Genomic DNA, 20,010 nt, shown 5'->3' with positions numbered 1-20,010 from the left:
AAGGATTTCCAATAAGATTAGTCTACGTGTTTTCAACAGTTATCTATTTCAAAATGCAAAATCAAGAAACTTATGGCTTCGGCTGTTTTAGTATTACTCCTTTGGATATCATGATCCAGGCTATCACCAGAAGGAGTGGGTGACTTCTCCACAGGAAAACACTGAATTACTCCTCCCTGCATTCAGGGACACTATTTCTTGCAGATAAACACTGATCACATTCCTCAAAACTTTACTTCCAAAACTTTTATTCCAAAAAAGGATTGGTCCAAGGGAAGTAAACTCCTTCCAGTAGTGGAGCTCATGGCTCTGAAGAAGAAGTAAAGAAGGTGCGGGAATTGAGGGAGTGAGGCAATGTAGAAAGCTGGTGGTCCCAATAGAACTTTACAGTTTCCTAAGCATAAATCACTGCTATTGTGGAGTGTGCTTGTGACAATATTTGTCTGTACTATAGCAAGAATTTTAAACCTTCCTCAGAGAGGCCTGATTGGTTGTTTTCAGTGTTTTGAGGGACTACAGAAACTGTAAATGCCAAGGCTTCATTTCATACTTCAGGTATGCGCAGTAGACTTTGAGGTTAAGTGATTGGTACAAGAAGAAGAAAAAAACTAATAACAATATCTATTGTTCTGATTTCATAATTGAGTGACAATACCAATTCTCATATTGAGATACGACTGAAGCTAGTTGACTTGTTCCTGAGTGAGATTTTATTGGTAGAATTTTGCACGAAACTTATCTCTAAATAAACAAGAATGAGTTCTATGATAATGCATGTCTAACCATGGAAGTTGGCTGGGCGTCATTGAATCCAATTATTCAGTAAGATGATCCAATTTCTCTTCTGTCTGCCGGGAGGTGTGAGAATTTACTTTCTGTTTGATTGACTATCTGTCTATCTGTCCGCAGGAAATCTTGAGAACGAGATAAGCGATAGATTTCAAAACTCAGAAAAGCCTATTACACAGTACTCTTAGAATACTCATGGTTGGTGATGTGTACTCTTGTTTTAAATTGACTTACATTTTTATATTTGAAAAGAATATTTAAAATTATAAAGACAATATTTATTGTCTATAAATAATGTAAAAATAAGTATTTTTAAAATGAGTACTATTTAGGTTGAAATAGTTTATGTCTGGGGGAAATAAAGAATTTCCCATGCGTACATGGCACTTAAAAGCTCTGTTGTGAAACATGTTTGGGAGGAGGTCCAATCTCTTTAGCACAATATGTCTCCAGGTGATATTCCGGGATGACAACCCGGGCGTGCTGTTCGAGTTCACGCTGCCTAACGAGCATCCGATGCCTATAGACGAGTTCGAGTGGCAGATGTCAGATTGGTCCACCTGCTCAGCCACGTGTGGAGGCGGTGAGCAGATATCTCGGGCCGTCTGTCGACACACAAGCTCAGAGATGCCTGCCCCCGGCAAGTGTCGCCAAGACTCTCGGCCCTCAGACAGGATGAGGGTCTGCAACCTCCAACCCTGCCCTGTCAGGTGATTCATTTGCTATTCACTTAACTTCAAAAATATGCAATAGCATCAATTATATACATGTCAGTAATTATATAAATAAAGGAATTTACGTAAGATGTGAGGTGAGACCAATCCTACAGCCTGCTTGACATGATCAACCAGTGGTGTTTATAGAAAATAATTTCGGGGCTAGAACACTGGGTGGTTTAGGAGGTATAAAATACCCTCTAAAAATAGGGGCTTGGGAATCTTCTCCGGGAAATTGTCGAGCGTTAAGGTCTCATAAATAATGTGTTCTAGCTTAAAACAAACTAATTGGTGCAATTATAAAGTTTGTATTTCAAAGTTTGGGGGACTTGAGCCCCCTAAGCACCCCCCCCCCCCATTATAACATTACTAGCTGACCCGGTCACGCTTCGCTGTGGTTTGGTTACTATACGATTAATATTATACACAAATTATGCATCACTATGTATTGCATTAAATTCAAGTACAATAAATTAATAATAAGTAATATTAAAATTATTTATTGCTTACATATATATAAATTACCCGAGGCTTCTACAATTTCGTAGGCTTTGCACGTGTATGAGCATTTCTGGTTCAGGTAAATTATATTTCCGTCACCAATGTTGAGTTTGTCTTGTTGCCACGATCAAGAAAATCTGTCAAAAAGTGTATATCTATGGCCTCTGGTCTTTGGACTTTTGTTCCATGGATGGATTTTATAACAGACTTGAAGTATGTAGCAAAAGGTACCTTTAAGTTTATGTCAATATAAAGTACTAACCAAGTACTGCATACTTAACATTATTACTAAGATGTATAGTTAAAAGTATATTTTTATTAAAACTTTTAAGTTTCTTATCTGGATATTTTGTTAGAGTTCTCTATGCTAAAAGGAGATGCAGAAAAGGTTGATATAAGAATTCATGTTCCTATCAAGCTTACTCTATGCTTTCAATGTAAAGAATGTAAATGCATTTAACAGACTCTAAAAGTGAACTGAAGGTCCATAAAAAAAACTTTAAATTCGCAATAACAAAATTGACGTTTATTTATCGAGATAAAAACTATCATATTTGTTAAGTTGGACCAAACAATACATATTATCAAAATTCCATTGTAATCGGTTCCAGGGCCTAGTAACACTAGGCCCTGAATCGGTTCACTGGTTTCGAAGACTAACAAAAACGAACATCGTGACATGAGATTAATGTGTGTGTGTGTGTGTGTGTGTGTGTGTGTGTGTGTGTGTGTGTGTGTGTGTGTGTGTGTGTGTGTGTGTGTGTGTGTGTGTGTGTGTGTGTGTGTGTGTGTGTGTGTGTGTGTGTGTGTGTGTGTGTGTGTGTGTGTGTGTGTGTGTGTGTGTGTGTGTGTGTGTGTGTGTGTGTGTGTGTGTGTGTGTGTGTGTGTATTTATATTTATATATACATATAAAGATGTATAAATCTCGCTCTCAAAATTTCAGTGTTCATTTTTACTACTACTAGACAGTGTACATTTTTGTCTTACTACATATACAACTTTTCCAGAGTTTCGTTTGAATGAATCGTGCTGGGTTTCTTTCAAATTTCCTGTATAGCTCAGAGTTCTTATACAAGTTATAATAATTACCACTTAAACTCCACAGATGGTGGATCGGACCATGGCAGCTGTGTCCTGTGACTTGCGGAGAGCAGGCTGTACGTCGTCGCAGTGTCATCTGTGTCTCGGGCAGTGACGAGCTGGCTCTCCCCGACAATGAGTGCGAGGGACAGCCTCGCCCCCGCCACATCGAGCCTTGCCCGGACATCCCCCTGTGTCTCCTGGACCCGACCTCTGCTCCGAACATGCTCCTGAACTATCGAGAGACCCTCCAACTAAAACAGTCCCCCAAGAGGTACAACAAGTGGACCGTTCTGCCCTGGAGTCAGTGTTCTGTCAGCTGTGGCATCGGCTTCAAGAAGCGTACCATCTTCTGCGGTTCCATCAAGTGCGACTCTCAGACTAAACCCATCTCTGTCAAACAGTGCTATAGGCATTGTCCGACCACTGACACACAGACCTTGTAAATAAATGTATGTACTTTCTAACAAGTTGTAAAAATTAAAAGTAGCCATCATTTTTGTACTCTGCATTGTTTAAATTATTTCTTAAACCCGTGTGTAACAGTCAAACTTAATTTCAGTTGGCCATTTGGCTTTTCAGACCTTATTCATAGAAAAGATAAGAACTTGGAATGATCAAACTCTGATGTCACCACTACCACCCTGATATAAAATGTATTATACAGAGTGAAGCAGGCCACCAGTCACGATGTACTCGTATAACAGTTGAACCAAGAAACCTACCTTCTTTGTTTTAAAGAAAACGTCCCTATTTTTGTCCCCAACAATTCGGGAAAATAGTTTTGAATGCCCAAAAGTACAAAAAATGGTACTTTGAAAAAGGGGGGAATTGGGTAATTTTTTTAAATATTTTCAAATGTAAAGGTAGGTCGAACCGTACCTCAATTTAAAGGTGTTTATACTCACTGATCATTTTGAAAAAAGATTTCAATAATAAATATATTAATAAATAATAATGAATATGAAATAAAGATTTTTTATTTCCCTGCTTGCATACAGTGTTTGTCCAACGTGTTGTATAATTTCACATTTTTTTACTGCTACCTTATTAATAACTTACCAAATTCAAATTTTAACCAAGGTTACCAACGAAGTACTTTTTTAATATATTTCAGTAGTCACGTTTCAGCACTTTCCATTTTTTAAATAATTGAAATTTAGGATATTTCAAACTCGTAAAATCTAACAAGTTTTAAAAGCAAGGTATGATTTTCATTACACCTATCAATACCTGTCTCTTAAAAACTAAGATTTGTTCTAAAGTTTAGCTTTATGGTTGAGAAATAGTGCAAAAAATACTAATTTTTATTAGTTTCATATGCACTCCAAAGTGTCATTTTTTGTGTTAAAAATTACTTTCCCGAATGTTTGGGGGTCGAAATCAGGGGGTATTCGTGAAAGCTAAGAAGGCAGGTTTTCGGTTCAGACATTGTACATTGCGAACGGGAGGTCTGCCTCACCATGTACAGGTATATATTTTATCAGGGTTTGATAATGTTTCAAGTTCTCTTTCTCCCTTTAACGTTTTATGACAAACATACAATACACTGTGCTACATATTCTTGTAGTTTGTCCTAAACATGTACATTATTAGATGTGGAAAAATGTTATTTATAGTGTAGAAGACTTTGTCTTACAAGCATCTTTTTCATCATCAGAGAGTTTCCAGTTTTCAATTTTCTGGTGACACACTGAGCATCGTCTCTCCTTCTTTTAATTGTATTATTACAAATAATACGTATGGCCTCAACAGGGTGGTCCCATTTTCTAACAATACACCTAGTCGTGGGAAATATCTACTACCTGTCCGGTAGCGGATACAAAAGATGTGTTGCGAATATTTGGTCTAGCACTGCGAGGTGTGAGATTATGTCATAAATATGAAGGATGTGACGTGCTACGGTTTACAATACTCTTCTAGCTCTGTACTAGTCTGCAGAGTATTGCTCCAGCCTGCTATTAGATATGGCAATCCGTATATTGATACTTAGGCTATTCTCTTTCAAAAATAAAAGCTACTAATGCTTTCATAAGTTACAAGCTACGTTACTGGAACCGTTGTGTGTGAACAGTGGACTGCTGCCGCAGTTCGTATGATATTTTACAAAACGATATTTAAAAATTGCCTACATTTGGAAACTATTATGTTAAATAACTATGCTCAATGATAAGTTACTGTATTAAGAAAAACATCTTCACAAATAAAATTCCCAACATTCTAGCACAGTACACAACTGATGTAACTCTCTATGTAAGCTGCGGCGCGGCTTTGAAATGAAAACAAATTCATTAATTTTAGGAGTAGGAAAAAGTGATTGCTACAAAATATGATCAAAGCAATTTTCTTTGCAACTCTGATTACTATAGACTGCACTTCAGCGATGACAGGTGGCGGAGACATTCTGTACATTGTGCTATGATCGTAGATATCGTTGTAGCAAAATTCCTATATTTAGGCAGCCATGACATGGTGTGTAGAGGATTTAAAGATAGTACAGACAGAAACCGTTGTGATGGCCGTTTTACAAATGTACAGGTAAATATTTCTGTATGGAATTGTACTTCAAATATACATGTAAAGATTTCTCTGTGAAATTTTCATGAAATCTCTACTATAATCGTGATAGAGTCGATTTATCTCTTAACGGTGGCGCTATGTAACATATTGTACTTTAATGTATAGTAGCTAGCATAAGGATAATAATGATCGAATCGCAGTACGAACCTAATTAATTTATAGCAAAGATACTAATGTAGCCTGCCTTTTCCGCTCTATATTCAGTTATGATTTAAATATTCGTTGTAAGAAATTTTACTACTTTTTAAACTTTGTGTTTTAGTTTATATGTAATTCTACTATTATCTAGGAGCAATATATGTAGGTCTGATAGGTATGTACGGTTTACATAAAGTTTGCAAGATTATTTGAATATGCGCTTCGCATTTACTTGCTAATAAAGCGTTTTTTATCATTACTAGTTATTTATATTTTATTCATGCAATTGATATACACACAGAAACGTAATTTTCTCTTTTACGTTAAAAAGTTAAAGAATACGAATCTCAAGTCAAATATTATTTAAGAGATAACTTTATAACCGCGATACTTTACTTTGATTGGGTACGCACAGTTTTTGCGAAAATTTTATTATTAAAATATGTTATAAAATCAATTAAACGCATACCCATAGTTAGACAATTTTTACCGAAAAGTGTAACAATAAAAGCAAATTAAATAAAAGATGTTTAAATAGTACAACCGGCAAATTAGGTGTTGTACTTTTATTTCTTCGTTACAACTAACACTGTTAGCATTTATCATTAACAGAAGTCACTAAAAGACAACTACCGTAAACAACGATAGAGATAAGAATGGACAATCGGTGTGTGTTTATTGACATTACTCGCCAGACTCTCTCGCTTAAAGTACGGGAAGTGTGCGAAAGGGCTTTTATAGTATTTCTCAGTCCTTTCTGGTTGTCCATAGACTCTTCATACTAGTCGCAAATTTTGCGTTGTCAGTGTGTCAGTTGGTATAGATAAATAATTTAAACAAATCAAAACGAAACTGAACTATGAGCATGGTTGTTTCATAGTACTTCTTGAATATTTTTAATTAATTTCAGCTTGCTAAAACATCTTTCCCACAAAGCAACAAAGGCTGGGAGAGTAAGGAATATTTGAAGAGCTATTGTAATGTTCAGGCAGCCTTCTTGTAAATTAAGCTCATAAATAACTTGAAAAGTCGATTGTAGTGTAGAATTTCTTAAATTATTATCCATATGTATTTTAAGTGCATGCAATTTGAAACTTTCTATTGAACATTTCATCTTTATTCAAATCATCTTGATAACTATCAGCCAATAGTTTTGCTCTAATTTTAAATTCCTCTAACTCGAGATTATTGATTTGGGAACCACTCAAAAATCCAAATTTATAATTTTAACATTTCTTAATGCATAAAATCTGGTGTTCATTTCACTCAAAATTCTGTCAAGTATTTCCATTAGAGAAGTTCTGAAAATTTCTTCTTGCGTTAAACAATACTCGTATTCTTCATCTTCACAGATTTCGCCAGGTTTCTTTTTTTCTTTTTCTTTTTTCTTTAAAGTCAGTGTCCAAACCGTTATCTTGGGCCATGATCTTAACATCTGCGATAGCTTCCGACCCTAAACGTTCTCTCTTTGAAGACAAAAGATTTATTAACCCTTGGATATTTCGCATAGCTCTGTCAACTGTCACGTCTTCTCCTTGAAGGAACTTATTGACTCTATCAATTGGCACTGTACACTGTACACTAGTAGCCTACACTGTACCAAAAGCAAGTCAACACAATAAACTAAAAATCTTTCATTCGATACAACAAAGCTCTAGCTTCAGTTTTAGTCTCTGGCGTGGGCCCATTGCCACATAAATATTCAAGCGCTAGGAATAATTTATCAATATGTGTGAAGACTACTTCAACAGACTCTAGTCGTGCTGACCACCTTGTTTTACTTTCTGCCTTCGGTGTTAACCTCTTAATGCCCACTACATGATGCAGTATATAAAAAAAATTATTTTATGCTAAAAGTTACTTTAAATGGTACTTAGATGACCTGTAATTTTTTTCAGATTTTTAAATTTACTATTTAACCAAATTTTGGGTAAGTGCCAAATCTGGCACATTGGGCAATAGAGAAAATAGTGCACTTTAGAGAAAGTAAACAGGACATAAGAAAAACTAATAGTATATTGCTTCATAATTACAGTATATTTAGAATTATAAGTAAAACACATTACTACACAGTATAAGGAGCACCTTACAAGTGGAAATCCACAAAACAGTTCTTTCCTTTGTTTAGGCAGAGGTGAACTTTACACTTTTCACACATAATGGATGATTTCTGCTTGCAGAAGGGATGCTTGCATCTCTGCCTATCTTCGACAACAGATGGCCAATGTCCAACTCCATCTTTTCTAACATCTGGTATAGGGATATTGACAAATGGACCTTTCTTCTTTTTCTTTGAAAATTCGTTCTCTACCCTGTCTGTTGATGGCCTTCCTCTTTTTATTGGGTCAGCTCCTAAGTTACAAAGAGACTCGGCCACCTCACACCGGAAAGCTAGCAAATCCATTACTCCCTGCTTAGCAATTCCATTATGTTGACAGTCTCGTCTGAAGAGAAGCCATCCATTGACAATACTTACGTCAACAAAGTGGAAGAAAAACCTCAAATAAAACTTCCGAGATCTTAGATTAATTCGGTAGTAGCTGATAAGTCCATCTAGAAGGTCCACTCCCCCCATGAACTTATTGTATGTTGTAACGATTTTAGGGCAAGTGACATCAATCTGCTCACGACCTTTAGAGTCAAAGCGTTGCACAGTGTTGATAGGGCAAGCAGACTCAAAAGTTGACGCAAGAGACACCCCTCGATTGTCTAACCATTTTACAGCCCTAATTTTTACCCCATCAATTGTTGCCTCTTTTTCCTCATAAGACCCACGGCCTTTCTTTTTCATTTCTTGGTCAGATGAAAACAACAAGCCTGGAAATCGTCCTAGTCGAATGGTCCCGAGGGATTGGAAACCAATATTTGCTAGAGTCACTAAGAGAGCTGGTGATGAGTACCAGTTATCAAAATAGATTAAGAATTTGTTTTCATTACGAGGCAAGTGTTCAACCAGTCGTAAAACAACATTTGAACTAGCTCCAATGTCAGGTAGGGAAGTAGCAGGTAGTATGCGACCAGTGTAGATCTCAAAATTGTGAATCAGACCCTTGCTGTCACAAAGTACAAACAGTTTGTATCCCCACTTGTGGGGTTTCATCGGGTTGTACTGTTTTAGTAAAGATGTGCCTTTGAAGGGCACAATCTGTTCATCAACACAGAGCATTTGTTCCTCAATAGGAATGTTTTTGAATTTGTTTTGAAGAGCATCAACTAGTGGGCGGATTTTAAATAGCCTATCTTTGTTTGGATCATTCTGTAATGGCATGTGATCATTGTTATTGAAGTGCAAGTTGGCCTTCAGTTCCTCCCATCTGTTACGTGACATAACATGTGCAACCTTTTCTACTCGTGTATTTCCATTCCAATACATCCTACTCCTAGGTAGACCATAAATGCTCATGTAGATGCAAATGCCTATAAACTGCTCTACTTCCTTCTCTGAGGTATTCAAGGGTTTATTCGGATTTTTTTGGACACTATACAAGTTTGACTGAGTAGCAATCAAAGTTAAAAGGTCATTGTCAAAAAAAATCTTTGAAGTAGTCAACTGGAGACTGAAGTACATGTTCGTTACTTAATTCTAGCATTGGCGGAGAAGGTTTCTCACTGTTATCTGGATTCACTTCATTCCAAGCAGGTGCTGGTTTTTTTGGAATCTTCTTTTTTGTGGCTGTAGACGTTGAAGGGATGTTCTCTTCGTCTTCATCTGTGACATCACTGGAGCTCGCTGCATTGTTCACTGAAACAAAACAAACTCGCTGTTGCCTTGCTTTTTTTCAAACCACAAAAAAGTATGTATTTCACACTAAAATAAATAACATATTGAGGTCTTTACTAGTATATAACAGCACCGCTGAAACAATTTTCTATACAGCCTAGTGTAACATAATCTGAATTATCCTAACCGTGTGCATTAAAAATGGTGCTGTCATAACAAGAAAAGACATATAATAAACAGAACATAGCCTATTAGTATTGAATATAAATTTAGATTAGTAAGTATGAGCCTAACTAAGTTAATTATGGAATTAATGGTATAAATAAACTTACAAAATAAGGCTAACTTGTTCTTTTTGTCACGGCCAGGGGTGTAATCTGGATCCTCATCTGAGTCATCCACCAAACTGTCTTCACTGTCATCGGGGGGTAAAAGCGAAGTTGTGTTGTTATGTCTTCTTAGTCGACAATGTGACATCTGACAAAAATAAACATTGTTGTACAAAAAGCTTGTAGGTTGACTTTAATGCCCAATGTGCCATTTTTGGGACGAACTGAAAAACTGCAGTTTTACAGTTGTGCCCAATGTGACAAATTTGGCACAAACCTAAAAAGCATCATAAAACATAAACTAGACATATTTTATGAACTAAAACTACTGTAACACACTTTCAGTTAACTATGTAAACTAGACCATATTTTATAAAAAGGGTACTTACTTTTTTTCTGCTAAATACAGGTATGAAGACTTAGAGGTTATGAAGAATTGGTGTTTACTGTGTATGGTAGATCTGCTCACTGGCTGTAGTTCACATAACTGCCACCAGGCAACAGCACAGTACAGTAAATTATTGAAAATAGTTCCATATGTGTCACAATGGGCATTTAAGGTTGTAATTTTCATTCTGACACTATACTACATGCATAAAATGGGTATGTGACAAATTTGGCACAGTGGGCGTTAAGAGGTTAAGGGAGCGTATTTTAAGCATTTCCCATTTTGAGGTGCCCTGAAGTAGTTGTAAAGGGAATGTAACATTCCAAAAATAATTTTGTGCTGGGAGACAATTATCAGCAGCGTGAACTCCGGCTAAGTTTAGTGAGTTAGCTTGCACTTCTTGGTACTTTCTAGCCATATTAGCACCATAATCATATGATTGGCCTCTACATAGCTTCGTATTCAAACCATCATTATCCATTTTATTAACAATTTCCGAGGAAATACCTTCCCCAGTTTATCAGAATAAGAAAAACATCTATGAAAGTTTCCTCAAATTCAGGACAATTATTATTTAATTTTAAATATCGAATTATCTACGTCATTGGTTTGTTGTGACTGATGTCTGGTGTACAGTTGAACTTCATGGAAAATGCTTAGCTTTTTTAACATCTTGGATTATATCTGCTCTTATTTTCTTGGCAATACTGTCAAGGAATTCATCCTGATTTCCAGATGAAAAAAAGCTTAGCTGTCCTTTTTCATGGCGTTAAATGTGTTGAAGTAGGATATTGTATTGGGACAAAAGAGCTATTTTGTGTTAAGAAATTTCCCACTTTCTGGATTTTCAAAATTACATCTTTCACTTGTTCCTCTAAATGGACTTCCTTGTTTTACTAAATATAAAATAGAATCAATAATGCAATGTAAGACTGTTTTCCAGTCAGATTCTTCATTTAGAATAGCGTATTGCAGTTTTTATCTACACCTCCTTTCCAAAATTTGTCTCTAAACACTTAACACATGCAAAAGCAATGTTTGTGATTCGAGGAATTTTCATGTTCTGGTAATTCATCACTATTTTTTCCATTTTACAAATCCCTCTTCTCTGGCTAATGATGAAGTGTTAGATTCATGTGAAAATGAATAAGAAAACATTCTGAAAGGAATGCAGTACAAAAAAACTTTAGTTTCACTGTAAGCTAAATAAGACTGACTAAACTACGGTACGCGTAAACAGTGGTGACTCATCAACTAACCGTTTATAACGTTAACGGTCTGAGAATACTATACACTGGTAAGCGTGAGGATGATAAAATGATAAAGTGTAAAAATTTATACAAATCAAGAAAAATAAAGAATAAAGTTGTACATACATACAAAACATATCATTCATATGAGGATGTGAGAGAGAGGGAGGGAGGGATAGAGGGAGGTCAAGGGAGAGAGATGAGGGAGGGGAGGGAGAAAGACACATGTACTTTTTACCTAAAGAAACAAAATTTTATTAATGCACGGAGTTATCTGTATTATTCTTGACCTGCTCGAGTCGTCAGAGTACACCAGTCGGAGAATATAGACGTTATCATGGCTTCGACGGCATGCCTACTTTCAAAGAATTGCTAGAGGAGTATTACAAATAATCTTAATAGATTTAAGTGCCGGATATTAAGAGTGTATGTTATTTATGGTTTTAAATAAATGTGGCACTAAAAGTCCTATACTGATTTGGTATCTGGTAGAGTAGGCATAATCACGTATTTGTAGGAAATTGAAGTTATTATGAAAACAATATTGGATAAGGGCTTTTACAAATAATTGACGAATATCAACTACTTTAAAGTTATACAATTGTTCAACAGTGGGATAGCGCATAGGTTTTTAGGGCTGTTTTATAATTGATTTTTGAGTTACAAGTAATGGATAAATTATTGACTTCAACGCCCCATTTCATGCGATAATACCGAATTGAATAACTGATTGGACATAAGCGAAATACGAGTATACAACTTTTAACTCATGCAATGAATACACCCGTGAAAGAACGAAAAGCATAAAAATGAATTTTCGTAGCTATTCCACATATAGCTTTATTGACTTGAGGGTTTTCGCACGTTTTGATTGTATTCCACATTGAAGACCACGTTTTTATTCAATGCAGTTTCCCGAACAGTGAGACATAATCTATCGGTTATAAAATTAAATTAAATACACCTCAACAACCACAATATTGTAGTTGAAGATTGTTTCGTTACACTAATGAATCAGTAAAACTTATATTTAGCCCAAAAGATGTAATTAAATTCTTATATTTGATAGAATCTTTATTGCCTGATAGAATTTCTATATTGAAATCCACAACTAAAATAAAACATTTATACTTTAGTTTGGGCTGAAAAATGTAAGCATTCTTTAAGTAAAAAAATTGTCTTGGGAAGATAAGATACAAAGAGATGTGATATAGTATAATGCACCATTATTACTCACTTCAGAGAACACGAAACTGCCTTCTGAACAGCTCAAATGACTCGAAAAAGGAACATTTGCCGTAGTAGGCACAATTTCTTTGTTTGAAGTTTGTTTTTGACTATGGAAGGAAACATGATTTTTTTCGGACATTTGCTATATTGTTCAGTGATACAAAAAATCATTAACACTACGGTTAGATATCTGCAAACTGATCTATTCATCAAGTGAATAACTAACCTAACACTGATTACAATCTAGGTTGAAATAAACAAATCATACCAGAGCGCTGTGACACGCATAAGTCACAACTCCATGCAAACTAACTCTAAAATATGCTCTTACGAAAGAATACAGGTCACAATAGGTTGCCGACTAACCACAAAGAGCTGAACCAGAGAAGTTTGCTTAAATGGGAATAAAACCTGAAAATAAGTTTTATTATAGTCATGACCTTTACTTTCCTCTGTGTTATCTATTAGTCAGACAAATAGAATGCAGAATGCAGTAAACTAGTTTAGTGGTGTTTGTCACTCTCCGGCCTCCGCACTTGCTAGTAGTGTTGCCCACACCTTGTAATCACGATTTTCGTTGTCTCGTGCTTTACTTTCTGGATTTTGTAAGTGGATTAGTTGGTTCTATCTGAAAATGTTCGGCGGCTCAGCTCCTATTTTAGTGTTAAGTAAGTAACATTGTTTTTTACTAATGATGTCTTGTAATTTTTACATCAACAATACATAAGATTCTAACCTAATCCGGTTTCAGGTCAAAACACCAAAAGAGATTCTGGGAGGAAGGTGCAGGTGGAAAATATAGCTGCTGGAAAGGTGAGCATTTTGTTTGAAATACTTTCTTTCATGTAGAAAACGTCACAATTTGAAGGAAATAAATTGTAGAGCTAAGGTATAGTTTGAAAAAACCTTAACTTTAGAGTAAATATTATCTTAGAAGTAGGCTACCACTCTGCTTTGAAAGCTCAATTTTTAAGGGTTCTATGGACAATTTTAAAAGACATCTGTTTTTCTTTTTTGTTTTCAGCTTAAAAATATTTTTAACTCTTTTTTGTTTTAATATGGAAGGAATGATGTCCAAATTACTCATGAAAAGCTTGAGGCTTTGATGGGCAGAATAACTTTTTCGATGTTTATACCTTTTAAATTACATTACAAATGCATTAACCATTCGATTATGTTTGACTTTAATACATTTTCCAGCACTGCTGGCAACCAACTCAAAACAATCTAAAGAATGATGATACCTATCGGGTAATGGATCAGAATTCCACAAAGTTCAAACATTGATTATAAATACTTGTAGCTATCACTGTGTTGTGGTCTGCGGCAAATAGTTCTTTGAACAAAAGGAGTAGGGTACGAAAAGCGAACCCGGTTTTTTATATCGAAATTGGCAAACGATATTAATTAATCATAACCATCGATATCATAAATCGATACTAATTAATTATTTTGAACAATTAACTTAAATAATCTATATCAACAGCTGTAAACACTTTCAAATAATACATGTAAAGTAATATTTCAATTTTACATAGAATAAGTAACATTTGATTATTCAAAATAGCAGTAAATTTTAGAAAATTACACAACATTGCTTTGAAAGATGATAAGATGTGTTTTTCGTGACTTCAACATGTTGGACTCGTACAAAAAAACCCATTATGTGAAATTTGTAGGAAAGAAACAACTGTAACTGTGAGAGGAGGAAATATCGTCGTCTTCAGTTTTCCTAATTTTGGTTGTAATAATTTGTTTGATCACTGTAAATATTAAATTCATATTTTAATTGAAAACATGATTGTTATTGAGGACTATAGATACTTTTACATCGATTGATAGTCTAGGATATGAGATGCGAATATTAGGTATCGATGATTACATTCTTCGATATAAAAAACCGGTTCCGCTTATCGTACCCTACCCAACAGAAAACTTTAGCAGTGAAATGGGTGAATGTGATTAACAATCCTTTGAGTTTGTACTAGATTTTTTTAACCAAACTATTCCTGTCATGGGGAGACTTTTAATCGGTCTGTGCTCTTTGTGTGATTGTTATTGAACAATTCGGTATATTATCCAACTTCAACATTATACAATAATCGCATGGAATAGGAATTATAACACATAGCAAAAGCAATTATCAATTCAACAATAGCATTAAAAATAACAAAACCAACTTTAAGCATAGGCCTACATATCGGCGATAATACACAATACTTACAGCTTGCTTTAACGGCAGTTAACAATCACTTTTGTGAAATGAGGAAAGAATTTTCCCCAGACAGGTGCACATCTCAGTAATACAAAAAAATCACTTAAACGGTCTACAAGACAGTATGCCAGTATTCTACTCCTCAACCTCTTCAGGAGGCAAGTGGTTTTCCTCGATTAGTTTCACCCAATCCACACTACCTAAAAATTCCGAAAAATGGTCCAGACAACGAGAAGAAAGGTTACGGAATACATATTTTTTGTAGTTATTGAAGTCAGGAACAGATGATATATTCAGACTTGTCTCCAGGCCACTGTGATCACTGATATGAACAGGAACTACACAGGTACTACTCAGCTCGAGTGGAATGTTGGTAAAAATGTTATTGAGGCAGGAATTAAAACAAGTAGACTTATTATTAAGATATTTACAATCAAACTGCCTGAGAAGGTTTAATAATTTTCTCACACTGGGTTGATCTCGTATAACATCAAACTTAGAGTTAACATCACCACCAATCAGGATGTGGGTTTTCATTCGGCTGAGATTTGTCAATATCAGCTCTAAATTTTTCAAAAAAATAACAAATATAACCTCTCTAACTGCTCACCAAGAACTCTCAATCTCATATTCATCACCTTTTTAAATTCTCCAAAAATTAGTTACTTCTTGTTGTTTATTGTTTATACTAAACATTATTATAATTTATTAATAAGTTAAAGTTATATTTAAAGTTAACTAAATCATAATAGCAAATTATTCATTTGATAAAAGCATTCTATAACAAGTGAATAACGAGTTAGGCCACTTATTAAAGTCCCTTTCATTACAAATGTAGAATATTTTTGTGAAAACTCATCGATAAAATGTAACGTGCATGAAAACAAGTCTACTAATCATCTCTAGTAAATCTCTCTGAATAGTGAAATATTAATGGTGATACAGGATATATTGCAATTTCTATAGCAAACTGACACAGTCTTCAGCCTAATTCAATGTGGACAATTAGGCCTATAAGCAATTAGTATTTGTACATAAGTTTACCTAAATATTAGGGATGAGGGTAAAACTGTGTGGCAGTCTGGGAAACAGCCTGGCGCAGTTCTCCAATGTGTGCTTGTTATAGCTACACTTGGGAATATAATCAATATCCATCATGGTCCTATCATTTTGTATTTTTGTGAGCTGAGACAACTGTTTGTTGAATTATTGACTAGTACTGCTTTTTATCATGAAGCAAAACGGGAGGTATTTACAAAGATGGTTACAAGAGTATTTGCTACAGTTCCAATTTTAAAGCTGCTTTTAAGGGCCCTATAAGATGTACTTGTTTGTATTAATTTTTGTTGTGCAGAAAGTTGCATTGTAGTTAAAAGTAGAATATTAATAACAATGTTTGGAAAGGTTGAAATAATGTGATTTTAGTATTTTTTTGCCCCGGCTTTACACATTTTAAAATGGGTGGTTTAATGGTTTGATATCTCTAGTTTTTTGGGGTAATTTGGTATTATCCAGAGGCCATTATTTTTGGACAAGTTTTCCTTATCAGGGACCAAAATAAAATAAACTGCAGTATTAAAAAGACCCGGCTTTATTTGACCTATTTTGAAATTTACAAGTTATTACGACAAACGGTTGTTGTATTCTGCTTCCCATCAGGAAGTGATGTTGGCAAAAATTGAGTTTAATGCATCGCCACTACTCCCGATCGCCACATGTATTTTTCCAATAAAAAAACTTTCCTATTCAGTTTGAGGTAAATTCCAGAAGCTTGAAGTTATAAATTAATCAAGCACACAGCAATTACTGAAAACAAAAACTAAAAGAACAAGTGATAACAGGTGATTCGTGTGTCTATGCCTATTTTGAGATGATTTGGCGACAGAAATATGACTCATCAGGTATTGTTCGATTCATTATGAAACAAGGAAAGTACTAATAACATATGATGAACTTTATTTTGGTTACCAATAAGGAAAACTCATCCCAAAATAGTGGTCTCCGGATAATACTAAAGTACCGTTTTTTGAGCATATTGATATTAAGAATTAAAATTGTTCATTTCTAATGGATAAGTCTACAACAATACACCTATCCCTACAAGTAGCAATGGTACAAAGTGATCATTGACAAGCAGGTTTTTGGCAGACACGAGCATTTTTCAAAAATCATAAATGGTTTGTCACTTGATTTTTTTAGTGTCAAGGCATCTCTGCTAAGTTATTAATTTAGTTTCAAATTATGAGTGTTGATGGTTTGAAGCATTACTATCAGCCTATTCAACTAGAGTTCCTTTAAGAGGTTGCTTTTAATTGCAGGCCTTTAAAATTTAATTGTTTACTATTGCTTTTTAAACATTTCTCATTTGAAAATGCTACTAATAACATGAAGTTGTGTAAGTAAAGATTTACTAGTTGGTATTTATAACAATGTACTTAGTTGTTAAAAAAATATTCTGCCAAAACATATGTATCTAGGTGATGTTACATATTTTGATTTCGTCTGTGGTAATGACAGTAATTTGTATTTTTTTTCAATATTGTTTTTCTAGGATTAAAAGCATGTAAGCTATAGTAAAAATATAAACAATAAAAGAAAACTCATTAAATACAATAATGAATATGGAATCTAAACAGTAGGCTAAATAAAATACAGTAGAGTCCCGTTAATCCGACCTAATTGGGACCGAGCCCTATTCGGATTATGTGATTGTTCGGATTAGCCAGAATTACAGAAAAATACGGTTTTAAACTTGAGAATGGGTCTATTTTGTTATGGAATTATCAACATTGTTTATTAAAACATGTTTTCTGACTGTTGCATTGTATTTCTTGACAAATAAACGTGTTTGCGAATACTAAGCACATTTACCGTATTTAGTGTGAGAGTTCTATTGTTAAGCAATGTGAGTGTACTGGATATTGTACGGGTCCACGCGTTCAATAGTTGTACGAAACTACGCGTCATCCAGTAGACTCTCTTTAATGCGACAGAAGACAATAACTGAATTTATGTCTTTTAACAATTAATATTGTACTCAATAATAATATCAGTACTGTACGTCCAATTTTTTTTTTATTTCACTTCTTAATACAGTAATTTAACTCATACTTAACCTATAAGTTTCAATTTGGTACTGTATTTAACTTCATTATTTATGTACTGTACCGTACACAATTTGTCTTAATAAAATACTGTATGTCTATTTAATTAAAGTTTTCTTTGTTTATGTACGAAATGATGCACCCATTTTCATTTTTTATGTAATTAGTTCCTATAACTGTTCATTATCGTTATAAATAATTCCTCCTGGACCTGTTCGGATTAACCGACGTTCGGATTACACGTGTTCGGATTAGCGGGACTCCACTGTATGTAACTTTTCTTAGATAGGCCTACAGAGAAAGATTTAAAATGTTGAAACATTTAAATTAACTTTACCTCAGATTTAATCCAACTGGTGATTTTTATTTGAGCCAAATATGTTGGTTTGTTCATATCTTCTTAACAATAATTTTGTGTATTTTTTATTTTTATAATTTTTTAAACTTCTTGATGCCAATTGGAGAGAAACAATTTTCAAAGGTTTGATTGTGTTGTACAGCATGTGTAAACACGGGTCTTTGATAAATTTTGATGTCGGACTTCGACGCATTGTTACACATTTTTGCTGTTAAATGTGATATCTTCTGTAATAGAATTTTTTCTTGTGTAATGCAACTTTGTAACAGTTTGTCAATTGCATCATATTGCATATTCCACAGCGTGGTTTATTGCATGGATGGCATTTTTGTTTGAAATTTTGATTGTTGTTGTTATTTTAAATAGATTTTGGATTAACTAATAAAGTTTTCAAATTTGGTGGCATTTTAAAAATAGTTTTAGGAGGCCTATTAAAAAGATCCTTTGGTTTTGGAAATTATTCTGTTTTGTAGGCAATTTTCATAATTCCATTATTTATTCTTGTAATCTACGATGGTACTGAGTTATAAATTTAGCATCTTTTTCCTTAATATTTAAAACATTAGTTAGGTGTTTGGGTTTAGCCATTTCACAATTAATCAATTTGTTGGGTATCCTCTGTCAATTAATGAATTTGGCAAAGATGCTATATAATTATTGTAGAAGTCAATTTCATCTGTACATAGATTCTTAGCTCTTAGAGCAAGATCCTTGGGGATGCATTTCTTTACATACAGTGGATGGGAGCTCCCATAATGTAGGTATTGCATAATATTTGTATCCTTGACATTAATTTTAGTTTTAAGCGACTGTTATTGAATTGAACATCTACATCAAGAAAAGTCACTGAATTTTTTATATGTTCCACTAGGTGAAATTGAGTGATAAAAAAATCATTTAATCGTGTTCATAAGTTTTCCAGATATTCCATTCCGTTATTCCAAACAAGGTATAATCAATATGAAACTAAGCCAAGGGTTGAAAGTTTTGGGGTTAATAAAACGTTCTTTTTTTTTTCAAGTAACCCCATAAAAATTGGCATATATAGCCTATATATATGTACTGTATATATATATATATATATATATATATATATATGTATATGTATATATATATATGTGTGTATATATATATATATATTTTGTCATTGGTTTATTGTTACAATAAAAAATAAATTTTAAAGATTATATGTTAGCATTATAGACAATGCTAACATATAATCTCTTTGTATGCTTATCTTATTTCATTTGTTTGTTGTATATTAATCAATCTAAGTAAATGATTGTGTCTGCCTATTTTCTACTTTATAATGAAGAAAATAAAAAAGTTTTATTTTTGAGCCTATTTCTTGACTGGAGTGTTAAAGAGTAATTAAACAAATATAAACATTCTGTTTATACATAAGTGAAACTGTTACAACATAGTTCTTTGCAAATTGTGACAAGAGTGTATGCTGATTCTATCTGCTGGAAAATTGTAGAGGATTTTGCTAAATTTTGTTTATCTCGAAAATTCAAATATCATAGCAGTCTTGAAACAAAGTGTGTCTGATAAACCAGGATATAAATTTGAGGTCAACATGTAACTTAGAAAAATGATAGTGTTTTAGTT

At 34.1% G+C, this 20,010-nt stretch overlaps 3 protein-coding genes across 4 annotated transcripts in view; 2 read left to right on the top strand and 1 right to left on the bottom strand.

Annotated features, from left to right (window-relative positions):
• LOC124365749 (A disintegrin and metalloproteinase with thrombospondin motifs 12-like) overlaps nucleotides 1–3,595 on the top strand; it is a 121,397-nt gene extending 117,802 nt beyond the window's left edge. For both annotated transcript variants that reach the window (XM_046821741.1, XM_046821742.1), the window contains exons 19-20: nucleotides 1,243–1,499; nucleotides 3,112–3,595. In XM_046821741.1, coding sequence (XP_046677697.1) covers nucleotides 1,243–1,499; nucleotides 3,112–3,532 — 678 coding nt within the window. In that variant the 3' untranslated portion in view covers nucleotides 3,533–3,595. The remainder of the gene's footprint in view (nucleotides 1–1,242; nucleotides 1,500–3,111) is intronic.
• Nucleotides 3,596–8,068: 4,473 nt separating this feature from the next.
• Nucleotides 8,069–10,491, bottom strand: LOC124365748. The gene is made up of 2 exons (XM_046821740.1): nucleotides 9,858–10,491; nucleotides 8,069–9,546 (listed from the first exon to the last, which is right to left on the bottom strand). Exons 1-2 carry the CDS (start codon nucleotides 10,000–10,002, stop codon nucleotides 9,329–9,331), a joined length of 363 nt encoding a protein of 120 aa, XP_046677696.1. The 5' UTR covers nucleotides 10,003–10,491; the 3' UTR covers nucleotides 8,069–9,328.
• A 2,738-nt stretch (nucleotides 10,492–13,229) lies between these two features.
• LOC124365747 (T-complex protein 1 subunit gamma-like) overlaps nucleotides 13,230–20,010 on the top strand; it is a 39,597-nt gene continuing 32,816 nt past the window's right edge. Inside the window, exons 1-2 of the mRNA XM_046821739.1 lie at nucleotides 13,230–13,390; nucleotides 13,474–13,535. Coding sequence (XP_046677695.1) covers nucleotides 13,357–13,390; nucleotides 13,474–13,535 — 96 coding nt within the window. The 5' untranslated portion in view covers nucleotides 13,230–13,356. The remainder of the gene's footprint in view (nucleotides 13,391–13,473; nucleotides 13,536–20,010) is intronic.

The sequence above is a fragment of the Homalodisca vitripennis genome, chromosome 7 (genome assembly GCF_021130785.1).
Source record: "Homalodisca vitripennis isolate AUS2020 chromosome 7, UT_GWSS_2.1, whole genome shotgun sequence".
Lineage (NCBI taxonomy): Eukaryota > Metazoa > Arthropoda > Insecta > Hemiptera > Cicadellidae > Homalodisca > Homalodisca vitripennis.
Note: the sequence above shows the minus strand (reverse complement) of the source record. Positions and strands in the feature narration are given on the sequence as shown.

Excerpts from the sequence above, each read along its gene's own strand:
- LOC124365748 (XM_046821740.1), bottom strand. The coding sequence starts at position 10,002 with ATGTCACATTGTCGACTAAGAAGACATAACAACACAACTTCGCTTTTA. Across the intron at positions 9,547-9,857 it reads GAACAAGTTAGCCTTATTTT|TGAACAATGCAGCGAGCTCC; the intron begins GTAAGTTTATTT and ends GTTTTGTTTCAG.